Genomic DNA, 13,478 nt, shown 5'->3' with positions numbered 1-13,478 from the left:
AGACCACAAGCGCTCTGAATTGTGAAATACGTAAGAAAATGTTGCTTGCTCTGTCTTTTGACAAGATGCCTAAATAGCCAATAGAATTATAATGAAAGTGGACTCTTTAATGTAACATATGATTAACAATTTGGACGGGCTAATCAAATGCTGCAATAATGATGCTGTTCATTTAGCATAAAAAAATTGCAATCAGTTGTAATTTTAAAACATTGTTCCTGATTGGGTGATCTTTGGTGACTAAAAAATATTGCAAGCTGTGCGATTGAATGTTATTTTTGTGTTAATGGACCCAGATTGTCATTTGAGAGATAGAAATAATGAATATTTGATTGACACTTTTTGTACATTGTTTGCAATATAGTTACATTTGTAATAAATTTTACAATGGATTTCATACATTATGGTGTAAGTTTCCACTAAATTATTCCCCAAATGATTAAAATTATTTGTTTTATTCTGGAATAAAATTGAATTGGTTAATTTGAATATAATTGGAATACCATTAAATACCATTATATTGATTGAATTCAGTAGAGAAGGTAGTGTTATTCTATATATTTAATTCTTGATTTTTTTATCTGTTCCTGAAGGTCCTAAGGCCCTATACCAATACATCTAGTCTGAAGATCTGGGATTACTTCCTTGAAGAGAATCTTTATGGTGGACCATCCTTTGACCGTGAGCTCTTTGAATCAGCAACCAATGAGGATAATGAACAACCCTTAGAACAGACTGATAGGAGGACTGTCAATGCTAGTTATGATGATGTATCACATGCTGAACCTGACATCCATAGGTGGCTATTAGAAGTAAGTTTATGTAGATGGAGACCCATGATTGATCATCAAATTGGCAACAGGCATTTGTTTTTAATTCAGTTTTATTTCTAAAATCTAATAAAAGTACACAATGTGATAGAGAAATACTATTATAAAGCATTCAAAATTAATTATCCATTCATTTTGATTTCTGAGATCTGATAAAAGTGTAAACAATATGATACAGGAACGGATCCAACCAGATTAAAGACGATAGTATTGCCAGGCTGACTATTGTGCATAAAACACTATGGCCCCTGATGGTATTGTGTCTAATCTGCACCTTATATTAAGGAATACTAGTACAGGAGAGTTTTAATAGAATGATGAGAACAGAAAGTGATGAGATCATCAATATGCCTACAAACCTATTCAGTTACTCAACATACATCAAGGAACAAGGTGATTGTACAACAGATAAGATATGAAAACAATATTTGTATCTTGTCAAGAAATAGGTAGACTTTGAAATATTTTGGGTGCTCTTACTGATTCAATGAGACCCTTTCACATATGGTCATTAACAGGAGATGAGACAATTAGAGTCAGACCTTGGCAAGCAACATAAGAACTGGAAGCATCTTCTTGAACATCTAGAAGCAAGGTTTGTGACGAGAAGGAAAAGAACGTCACAAGCAACGGAGGAAGCACGTGTCCAGAGCATGACAGCTCATAAGAAAACAACCATTGATATTCTAGTCAGGGTCAGTTCTCATTTGATTTTGTTTGGAGTCTGTTATGTATTTTTTAATTCATCCATGGCAAAGGTATCATTTTAACAGCGTATTTACAAATTTATGGCTGCTACAAAATTTTATAATTTGTTATTTTTATTAAAATAACATTAACTTATAAAATGAGCGTCATTTATGTTTAGAAGGTGACTGATGTTAAAAAGGAAAATTCCATTGATGGTTAATGAGTTGATAGATAATTTATTATTGAAATTATGAACAATAGCTTCTAGTCTAGTCTATGCACACACTAAAATATATTTAAGACTGATTTAGATAATTATGCCTTGGCAATTTATAATTATTTTTTGTTTTACCCCAACATCCACACACTTTGCATTTATTATAGTGTGCTAATTGACTATTGATCTATGACATAATGATGAGAGATCTACAGGATTACCTCACTCCTGTATATCACTTGATGATGATGATGATTGAGATGATTGTGACGATGTTGATGATGGTGATGATAATAATGTTGACCTATAAATTTGAATGTTGATTTTTTTTTCTGGCTTCATTTCATTTTTTCAGGGAAAGAATATTGCTGAACCAACACCAAAAGGGTTCAATTTTCCACATCACTTTGAGCCTTGTAGCTACATGACACCAACAAGCTGTGACTTCTGTAATCAGATGCTGTTTGGTGTCGTAAAGCAAGGGTGTACAGGTTAGTGTTTAGTGATCTCCTTCCATTGTTTGGACTATTGCATAAAGATGTGGGTGATGATGATGGTGATGATGATGATAATGATAATGAAGACGATGATGATGGTAATGATGATAGTGGTGATGATGATTATCGTGGTCATTATGATGATGATGGCTGTGGTGATAATTATTATGAAAGTAATGTTTATTGTGTTGATGATTACTGTGGACAGGTTGCCAGAGGCAAATATGGCAAATTTAGGTATGTGCTAAGGAGAGATGACAGGCATGTTTGAGGGGGTATTTTGAGTTCCAGATGGACGATTTGATGATATTGAGATACCTTGAATAGATATGAACTAAGCAAGTAGAGGGCATCTCTGGGGAAGAATAGGAGGGTTTGGTGGAGGATGGAACGTACAGTGAATCATGCAAAGTGAAGGTGATTGCCCTGAGTGTGAGAGGAATTCATCCACCCCAGAGATAGAAAGAAAATTTTTTTTTCGCTTGTATCATTCAAGTCATCGTACATCTCTAACTACCTCTCTCTCCTCTTTCCCTTCTTTCTCTTTTTTCTCACAGGCATGAAATGTTCAGACTGTGGTTACAATGTCCATGAGAAGTGTGTACCTCAGGTCCCAAAGCAGTGTTCAAGGAGGGGTTCTACAAAAGAAAGCTCCGCCCCAACCAGGCAGGTTACTAAGGAAGACTCTAATCCTGCCCACACCCCAACAACAGACAATGTACGCTCATTCACAGAGGGTAAGTCAAACCAAGAAATAGACTCTAATCCTGCCCACACCCCAACAACAGACAATGTACGCTCATTCACAGAGGGTAAGTCAAACCAAGAAATAGACTCTAATCCTGCCCACACCCCAACAACAGACAATGTACGCTCATTCACAGAGGGTAAGTCAAACCAAGAAATAGACTCTAATCCTGCCCACACCCCAACAACAGACAATGTACGCTCATTCACAGAGGGTAAGTCAAACCAAGAAATAGACTCTAATCCTGCCCACACCCCAACAACAGACAATGTACGCTCATTCACAGAGGGTAAGTATAATTTAAACCAAGAAATATCTGTTGAGTGTTTTAGAGCCAATCAGATGGAAGGATTTCAGTAGCTTATAACAGTAGTTTCATGAAAGGCAATAATGATAATATACTGTGCTTATCTGTGTTGGTGATCTTCATTGTGATCATTTTCCAGCATTGATTTGATAATGTCTCAGAGTTGTACTTCTGTTACTGTTAAAGATCTAAATCTATGATGATATGGTGACAATTGCCATCCATATTGATTCATCTTCTTCTATTTCATATCTATTTTTTTTTCAAAATATGAAAATGAATAAAATTGCCAATTGTTGCCAGATTGTTGCCAATTTGAAGAGCTAGATTAGATGAATTTTGATCTTTGTTATTCTCTTAGGTTATGAACAGTTCAACAACCTAATAGATGAGACAAGGTCACATGAAGGTCATCTATATAAGAGAGGAGCAAGACTCAAAGGATGGAAGCAAAGATGGTTTGTCTTAGATTCACAAAAACATCAGGTAAATATTAGATTAATTTAATTCAAGTTAGCCACTGTGTAAATCTGCGTAAAACCAGATGAAGAACATTGTCGTAAATCAGTAAAGTACTCTTTAAATCTCTGAAATGTGCATGATTTTTCAGATGTTATTTTGATATCCAATATTTAAAGAATAACAAAGCATTCAGTAATGTTTGGTTTTTGGCATTGGTTAAAATGATAGCCAAGTAGTATTTTCAGTAATATTTTAAGTACATGTACTTATTTGAGTACAAATCCAAATGGAAAACAACAGGGAATTCATTTGCATAAAAAGTTGTTCTAGACCCAGTTACAAAATGCTTATTTATTTCACTTTCAATTGAAAAATATGTAACGGATATTTAAATGGTTACTTTACAGTGTAATACATGAACAGGGACACAAAAATGGATGACGTGCTATATGGGTTGAAGTGCCTTTGATGGGTCGGCCCAAAAAAGTATTATAATTAATGATTGAATAGAGATTGTCAGGAGGGATTGCAGAGATGCCAACCCTCCCGATTTCATCGGGAGGCTCCCGAAAATTCATCCTAACTCCCGCCCTTACGATTACCATCCTTATCCTCCCGAAATTACAATTTTTTTGCATTGATCAAATTGGATTGGAAGGACATGTATCGTCTGCTAACTTTAGCATGTAGTAACTCCATTACGTTCGCTGCTACTAAATTCTGTGTGAAAAGTAGACAAATAAGGAGCAGCGAAAAGCTGGTGCATGTGATATGCCCGACGGGAATCCACTGTGCACCAGGCCGGTAGGCCCGGCTAGCTTCGCGAGGCGTGTGCGCTCGCGGCCACTGGATTTGTCGAGTCGTGCGGTGGAATATCGGTGTGTGATTTCGGCGTATTGATGGGTTGATATTGACACGAAATGGCGGAAAATCAACAAAAGAAGACCAAGAAATGGTGTGAGAAGTATAAGACTGAATACAGTCTCCATTACCTGTGTGTTCGGAAGTCGGAAAGAGGAATTTACCATGCATTTTGCGCAATTTGCAGCGTGGACATTTCAGTTTAGCAGGGAGGTCGTGATCATGGTGATGATAATTCGGAGGCACTTAACGTTCAAGAGCAAACGGCACAGGCCTACGGACATTGCGATGGCAAGATCTTCGAGCTACCCCGTTGTCTTTATTTCACCAAGCAAGGGACCAGCGCTGAGCTTTTCTTTACTGAATTTATAGTGGAACATAACCTGCCCATAGCCGATAGTGATAATGCATCCTCATTATTGTTGTTGAACAGGTACTTCTTTTGTCCCCTCATTTTTTATTTACATGTGAAAATGCATATTTGATATTTTTAATGTTAAAAAAGTGGGAACAATGTTTATTTCAAAACATGTGAAATGCCCCAAAATAAGGGTCAGATTGCACCAGAGAGCATCTAGAAACCCAGAGCTTCCAGGGCCCTAAGGCGGGCCCTGGACCCCGGCCACAAGGGTCGAGCGCTCCGCGCTCGAGATGTGCGCTACGCGCACATAATTTGGTGGCGGTTGCAATCCTCCCTAATTCTGATTTCCAAAAGTTGGCATCTCTGGGATTGGGCTTGTCCTAGGATTATTGAATTTGATCAGTAGCATATGTAAAAGGTTTGTCCACCCCTCCCCCACCCCCATTACCAAAAAAAATCTAAAGAAATCAGCAGAAATGATTAGTATGTCTCTTCACTCTTCATTGTCACTGTAATCATCTCTTAATCTCTGTTTTTTTTTCTTCCTCAGTTGAGGTACTACGAAGCACGGCATGATCCTCATTGTAAAGGTTTTATTGATTTGAAAGAAGTCGAATCAGTACAACCAGCTTTCGCAAACCCATCGGCACCTAAGAAAGTAGAGGATAATGCATTCTTTGATGTAAGTTTACTAGGGCCCCTGCAACCCAAGTTCATGTTGATTCTTATTATTGCAGTCGGTGGGCGTTTCATAATGCTGTTCGTAAGTTATGAGCGACTTAAAGAACGACTGGTGATCCTTTCTTGTGGTAAATGGTATATTCATTGGAGATGAAAAAGTGCGTAAGAAAGGTTCACCAATCGTTCTTAAAGTCCTTAACTTACTTACAGCTTTGTGAAATGGCCCCAAGATGTTTTGGCATTTCACTCTTCAAATATGAATTGCAGATTTTTTTTAGATATTTGAAAGAATACTTTTAAACTTGCTAAGCTTTTCTCAATAATAGAGTTCAGGGTCTTTTTTCACAAAGACTTGTTATTATAATAAATGCACAACAAGTTTACTATCAACCAATCAGATTTAAGGATTTCAGTAGCTTTTGTTTAAACAAGTTTTATGAAATGGGCCACATATCTGATTTCTTCAACTATGATTTTCTTGTTTAAACAAGTTTTATGAAATGGGCCACTGTCATATCAGGGAGGGGAGCTTAAGAGAACACCCTTCCTGGTACGACTATCACAACAACTACATCAACAATACAAAACAGAAAAGAGACGAAAATAGAGACAAAATTTGTAAAGTTACCTTAACACTTCTTTTAATACGCAATCAGCGCCCCCATGCGCTGACAAATATCGCACATGTACATGACATACCTCCCCCCTTAAAAGAAGAAAGTTATAGCAATTTAACTTTCCATAGCAACATAAAAAATGAAATTAAGTCCTTCAATGCAAGAACTTTGATCCAGCTTCATGTTTACAAATGCAGAACCTGAAGAGAGAAAAAATAAATAAATGAAGAGAACAAGAGTTAGAATATGTAAACTTGTTAGAACATAATGAATTGTTCCATGTAATTGATATATATTTTTTTTTTGTCATTAAAAGATAGTTATTAATAAACTATTATAGACATTCATCTCAAAACATTGCTTGACCACCTGGATAATGGAGTAAAAAAAAAGAAAATCACTTTTCTTTTAAAATTATTATTATTGTTAGTGTTATTTTTTTTTATTATGTGAATACTAGTTAACGACCGGTTTGCAGCTTTCTGGTTTTTTTTGTTGTCGGTTTTTTTTTTATTATTATTGTTTTGTTTGTTGTTTCTAAGGAGGTTATTTGGCAATTGACTGTAGATTTGTCTAAACTCTAGAAAGCGTATCCGCAATAACATTGTCATTTCCTTTGATATGAGTCACGTTCAGCCCATAAGGCTGAAGAAACAGACTCCAACGGAACAGTCTCTGATTCTTGTTCCTAAACCTTTCGAGGAAGGTTAGTGGATTGTGATCCGTGAAAACGGTCACATCGGGGCAGCTACTCAAATACACATCAAAGTGTTGAACTGCCAGCACCAGACCTAGGCACTCCTTCTCTACCGTAGAGTATCTTTGCTGGTGTACATCAAGCTTCTTCGAAAAGTAGCTCACAGGTTTCATGAAACCCTCTTCATCCAACTGCCCACTCTGAGACACCATTTCACTATGACGCATCATCTCAAACTCCAGTCGCTTCCTTTCCATTTCCCTCTCATGCTCAGCAGCTCTCAGCCTATCTCTTCTTTCTTCTAGTTCAATCTGAGCCAGTGCAAGCCGTACCCCATCACTGTCAAGTTTAGTTCTGTCATCACAATCATCAGAATCACCACTCACACTTTCAGGCATCAATTCCGCGCGGGCCGCAATAGCAGAAAATAGCTCTGCCTTAGTCTTCAAACCCGAAAGATCTAGCGACATTTTTCGTCCAACCGCTATCAGATCATCTTTACGCAGCTGACGCAAGCGAACGAGTGTAAGGTCTTCCTCCAAAAATGTATCTGCGTTAAACTGAGCCATATTTCTCTATCGAGTAAAGTGACAGAAGGAATATAAACAAAAAGAAAGAAAGATCCAGCAATATTTAGGAGACCTTTTACACTGTCTAAAAAAAAAAAAATGAAAAAAATCATGAAAATGTCATGTGATGAAGTTTCTAAACCAAAACTAGCTTAGGCCAAGTATGATCCAGTCTAACAAGAGACAAAAAAAATCACACCAAAAACTCCTCTAGAATGGCATAGGACCTGATTAAAGAAGGATAGGTCTAAATCATTGAAGTAGACAACGTTACGAATTGAAGACTATTCAGTTGCCGGCCAAACTTATCCAGGCAATGAACAGACTTACAGAGCAGTATCGCAACGAAAAAATGTCCTAGAAGTGCAGAAAAAATGCACAATAAAAATATCAAATAGCACCAGCCATTAACGACTGCAGTACAAGCTATTTAATAAATAGACCTAAATCCTAAAATCAAGATCATAACGCCTACGCTACGTAACTACATGTACGCACAGAGCTCAGACGTAGCCCATAGAGACTGGGAGGCAAAAGCCATAGCAAAGCAGAGAGAAAAACCCGACATCAAATTAGATACGTGGGACAACCACAAAAAACCAACGCGAGATCGGACACAACCCGAGCAAGAAAATGGCTTGGAAAATCATATTTCGGACAAGCCCCCATATGTCATATCAGGGAGGGGAGCTTAAGAGAACACCCTTCCTGGTACGACTATCACAACAACTACATCAACAATACAAAACAGAAAAGAGACGAAAATAGAGACAAAATTTGTAAAGTTACCTTAACACTTCTTTTAATACGCAATCAGCGCCCCCATGCGCTGACAAATATCGCACATGTACATGACAGCCACATATCTGATTTCTTCAACTATGATTTTCTTGTTTAAACAAGTTTTATGAAATGGGCCACATATCTGATTTCTTCAACTATGATTTTCTTGTTTAAACAAGTTTTATGAAATGGGCCACATATCTGATTTCTTCAACTATGATTTTCTTGTTTAAACAAGTTTTATGAAATGGGCCACATATCTGATTTCTTCAACTATGATTTTCTTGTTTAAACAAGTTTTATGAAATGGGCCACATATCTGATTTCTTCAACTATGATTTTGAATGCAACGGCTCTTTTATGTCTTTTCATAATCCTTTGAAAAAAAAATTACTGTCATGTTTCTGAGTTTGGATAAAGATTATAGGAAAGCTTTCGAGTGCGTAATGGTTGCTCATTATATTAAGAAAAATAGTCTTTTTAATAACAGCATGGGGTGTGCATTGCTGGTTAATCTTATCCTAAAGAGAGAAACGGTTTCAAGGAAAACAGGAAATATGGTATCTGAAAACTTCTTGGTATCAAGTGATTTCAGTAGCTTTGATGGAACATATTACTTTGAATTTTATTTTAATGAGTATCCAGATATTTCACATTGTTTATTTGTCAAATTACTTTTTTACATTTAATTTGTAGACTCTTGAACAAGGTTTTTCCTCTGTCAGATTGGTGTTTGCTTTATTTTTTACCTTTTTTTGTCATTTTTTTCTCAGCTGAAGACGACAAAGAGAGTGTACAACTTTATAGCAGACACCAAAGCAGCAGCTGAAGAATGGATTAGTAAAATACAAGACTGTTTATCATGATACTGGACTTAGCAATACATTCACATGTATGTATCGCACCATTGGATATTAATTTCAGATGTGTTTATTCACCAGTCTCAATATGAACTTTGGGAAAAGAGACTGGACTGTGTTTGTCATGATAACAAGACTTTTTATATTGGTGTTATTATTGTAAGGTGATGCAGTGAGATGGGATGTATACCATTCTGTAAGCTCTTGGAGAAAGGATGAACTCTTGTAATCATTATTGACGTCAGAGTGATTGCATTTACTGTGCATTTAAAATGCATTTGTGATGGGATCAACTACCAAGCTGTAAACCGTGGGAAAAAGGATGGACTTTTGATATCAATTTTAACACCACAGTAAATGCATTTGCTGTGCATTTAGAATGTATTTTTGACACAGGAGATCATCTTCAATCTGCAAACCATTGGATGGACCAATGCAATCATGATGAACATCAAAGTGATTGCATTTTCAGTGCATTTGAACTGGATTGTACTAGTCTTGAAATCATAGCAGAAAGAATGCACTCTTTCATTAGGATGACTGCATTCTCATTGCATCGAGTATGGATGTGTTTCCAGTCTCTTTGAACCATGCAAGAAGACTGGACTCTGTTCTACTATGATTATATCTTGGTGAAGTTTTAACACTGAAAGAAAAGAATCTGCAACAGTCTTTGTGAAAAACACTGAAAGAGTGACATTTGATAACTGAATGCAATACTAGAGGAAATGGAGTATATGTCATTTGTAAGGATAACATCAATCTGTGAAGAATGTTAGAGACTGTTTTAGATCCAAGAGGCTTTTCAAGAGAGTGGTTAAAATAGATATCATAAATGATATCTATGGGTGGATTATAACTTTTATATCAATGTAGATAATACCATTTTTGTTCGCAATTAGTATACATGAATCCAATTTCAGACCACTTTTGGGGTCATATTGGGGCATGGAAGGGGCTCTTATAGTTGACCAAAAGAACTATCAATGTATTATGAAATGAGTAAGGTGTGATACCAATGCATAAACTATCCTTTTTTAAGCAATCTGAAGCCTACCCTCAGCCCCTCCCCTCTCCCAGTTTACCTGAAGCCTACCCTCAGCCCCTCCCCTCTCCCAGTTTACCTGAAGCCTACCCTCAGCCCCTCCCTTCTCCCAGTTTACCTGAAGCCTACCCTCAGCCCCTCCCCTCTCCCAGTTTACCTGAAGCCTACCCTCAGCCCCTCCCCTCTCCCAGTTTACCTGAAGCCTACCCTCAGCCCCTCCCCTCTCCCAGTTTACCTGAAGCCTACCCTCAGCCCCTCCCAGTTTACCTGAAGCCTACCCTCAGCCCCTCCCCTCTCCCAGTTTACCTGAAGCCTACCCTCAGCCCCTCCCTTCTCCCAGTTTACCTGAAGCCTACCCTCAGCCCCTCCCTTCTCCCAGTTTACCTGAAGCCTACCCTCAGCCCCTCCCTTCTCCCAGTTTACCTGAAGCCTACCCTCAGCCCCTCCCTTCTCCCAGTTTACCTGAATATCAGCACCCAAATATGACAGCAAAGAGATTGATCAGGTCAGAAACAAGATTCCAAACATACTGTTGGCTTGTCGAGTCTTTACACATTTTACTGGCTGTATGTACATGAGTGACTTTCCCAAAGTGATTTATTTGTTCATATGGAAGAATGCAAGGCTTTCCGATTATGATAGCTTAATCAGTTCATTAAGTAAAGCAAGATAGGGGGTGGATATGCAAATTTGTTAAAATTTGAATTGAAAGTGCTCAGTAACATTTATTTTTATTTATTTTATTTATTTATTAAAATATCTTTAAACAGGATAACAAGCTCAGATTGACTGTTTTCAGCCAGGTCCTGTTAACATAAAATAATATATACTAAAAATATAAAAGTGTAACTTACGTGTAAGTTTTTTACAAGTAATGAATAAATTCAATAATATTTATTTGAAGCTTTTAGGTAAAGGATAGTTTGATTTCTGGACCATCTTATCCCACCATGCAGAATCAAATCAAACTACATGAAATATGAATACATGTTGATAACAATGATATGATCAATTCTCAATAATCCAAATTGTAAAAAATAAAAAGTGTACAAGCTTGAGAGGATGTTCGACCCCTGTCTAACTTTCAGCTAATTAAAATGTGGGTTAATGCAGAAAAAACTACTATTTTTAGAAGAGAATAAAGTCCTTTCTTTTGTCACTTAAATCAGTTCTAGTGTGGATACTTACTTGTTTCATTCCAAATTACCAATCAGTCCTCATTTCTACAAGTCATTATGAAGATACCTGAGATATTTTGAATATTATAGCTATGCCAAGAAACAAGGGCAATAAAGATTAGCATTGTACCCATCAGAAAGAAAGAAGTCATTTGAATGCAAATGTTGGGAAAATAGTAACATATTAGCACATTTATTTTAGCAAAGTATGTTGCATTTCTGTGTGGATTTGGTCTTAATATAACTGTTCATGCATGGGGACCGTGTATGGAAAGGGTATAATACATTTTTTTTCAAATCTTGAACGCAGCTTATCGACCTTGAATTTCCTTATCTATTTTTTTCCAGGTATAAACTAATATTTTTGCTTTCGAAGTACAGTTCAGTCGTGCTATATTTAATTATAATTGCAGTTGAAGTTGATATCCCAATAGGTAATTTTATATATAGCTTTTAGCCTTATTATTTCTTTTTATCAAAACATTTTGCAAGGAGCTGAAGGAAACTGTATGCAAGGTCTTATTTTTTACTCGTAGAAGTAAAGACATCAAGGAACTTTTTTATGAATGGACTGATCTAAAGTTTTATCCAGGCCTTCTCAGCCAATCAAAATCAAGGAAATCTGTCAGATATGACTAGGTGTCGGACGACAAACATTGATGAAACGATCCCCTGATTTGATCAGGCTGATTTTTAAGAGAAATCCATTGACCCACTTTTACTAAAGATCCTGATATTACTAGAGAGTTTTCACATTTACTACGGGTGGCTCCCTACAATGCACCGATTCCTTAAAAATATGTAATGAAACTCACAATAGAAAGCTGAGAGGATTTTGTCGAAAGTTGGTGGACCGGGAAAGCATCAGAATGTCATGACTCTGGACAATGACATATTTGCCATTGTTTGTCTGGTGTAAATTTTCGGATGATCTGCTGTCCCGGGATGCCAACTTTCGACAAAAGCCTCTTGGCTCTCAATTATGTTTGGACTTGCATTTTCAAAGTAATTAGTGCGTTGTAGAGTGGCCATGGAGCAAATGCAAAAACACTCTATTTCATTAATACAAATATACACTATCAACTGAAGAAAATTAGTTTTAATTGACGAGATCTGCGAAGATGAATAATGAATAGATTACTTTAATCCACATTACATGTACCTATAGTCATCTTAATGGGTTTGTATGGATGATCTCCATAATCTGAATTTCAGTTTACTTTATAGCCATGGTCTTAATCTGTGGTTTTCTTATGGATAGCCATATGCGAGACAATTATCTTCCAATTGACATTCAATTTATCAGTACATCTTAACCCTATCTAGGCCGGGGTATTTTGGGAGTTCCTATGGCCGGGGGGGGGGGGGCCTCCCAGGCCCCCCCCAAGATCTCGGCCGTCGACCGCGCGATCGCGCCGAAAATTGGCACGCGGGTTGCCTGGGACATAATCTACAAGATTGTATAGTAATTTATTTCATGCAAATTGCTATGAAGTGATTATGCTAATTTATGCGTAATTATTATGCGAAATCATACTTTTTCCTCTAACTCCCTAAATAAAGCTCCAGATGTACTAATTTTTGGTATAGAAACTATTTGTGTTGTCCTAAGCAAGTGTACATGAAAAAAATTGTGATATCATATCATTTTCTTATTTATTATATTGTTTTTTGCAATTTCTTATGTATTTCTTTATTTTTTGGACCTTTTGTTTTTCATTGTTTTTTCAATGAAATTTGTTAAGGACTCTTCTGTGATCATAAAAAGCATAAAATTAATACATTTAGACTAGCAAAACTAAAAATAATCATACATTTATGAATTTTGGTTGAAAACACAATTTGCATTGACTTTGTACACGAAATCACGTTTTTGAGCAATTTTCGGTCTGACATGCACTTACATAATGTTGCGTAATTTCGGAACCACGTACCCGGGTGACGCGAAATTGGTCTCAAATGTTGCGCAAGACTTGAAAGTAAAAAGTCAGCGAGCGGCGCGGTAAAAAAATTTTGCACGGCGAAAATATCGCGCGATTCGTTGAGGGGGGGGCCTCTGAGGCCCCCCCCGGCCT

At 36.9% G+C, this 13,478-nt stretch overlaps 1 protein-coding gene across 7 annotated transcripts in view; it reads left to right on the top strand.

Moving 5' to 3' along the window:
* Positions 1–12,722, top strand: part of LOC121421125 (myotubularin-related protein 13-like) — a 106,548-nt gene extending 93,826 nt beyond the window's left edge. For all 7 annotated transcript variants that reach the window (XM_041615769.1, XM_041615772.1, XM_041615770.1 and 4 more), the window contains 7 exons: positions 594–812; positions 1,349–1,525; positions 2,093–2,228; positions 2,792–2,971; positions 3,651–3,775; positions 5,524–5,655; positions 9,094–12,722. In XM_041615769.1, coding sequence (XP_041471703.1) covers positions 594–812; positions 1,349–1,525; positions 2,093–2,228; positions 2,792–2,971; positions 3,651–3,775; positions 5,524–5,655; positions 9,094–9,186 — 1,062 coding nt within the window. In that variant the 3' untranslated portion in view covers positions 9,187–12,722. The remainder of the gene's footprint in view (positions 1–593; positions 813–1,348; positions 1,526–2,092; positions 2,229–2,791; positions 2,972–3,650; positions 3,776–5,523; positions 5,656–9,093) is intronic.
* The last annotated feature ends 756 nt before the right edge of the window (positions 12,723–13,478 follow it).

The sequence above is a fragment of the Lytechinus variegatus genome, chromosome 9 (assembly GCF_018143015.1).
Source record: "Lytechinus variegatus isolate NC3 chromosome 9, Lvar_3.0, whole genome shotgun sequence".
NCBI classification, from domain to species: domain Eukaryota; kingdom Metazoa; phylum Echinodermata; class Echinoidea; order Temnopleuroida; family Toxopneustidae; genus Lytechinus; species Lytechinus variegatus.
This window is presented reverse-complemented; position numbering and strand designations above follow the sequence as displayed.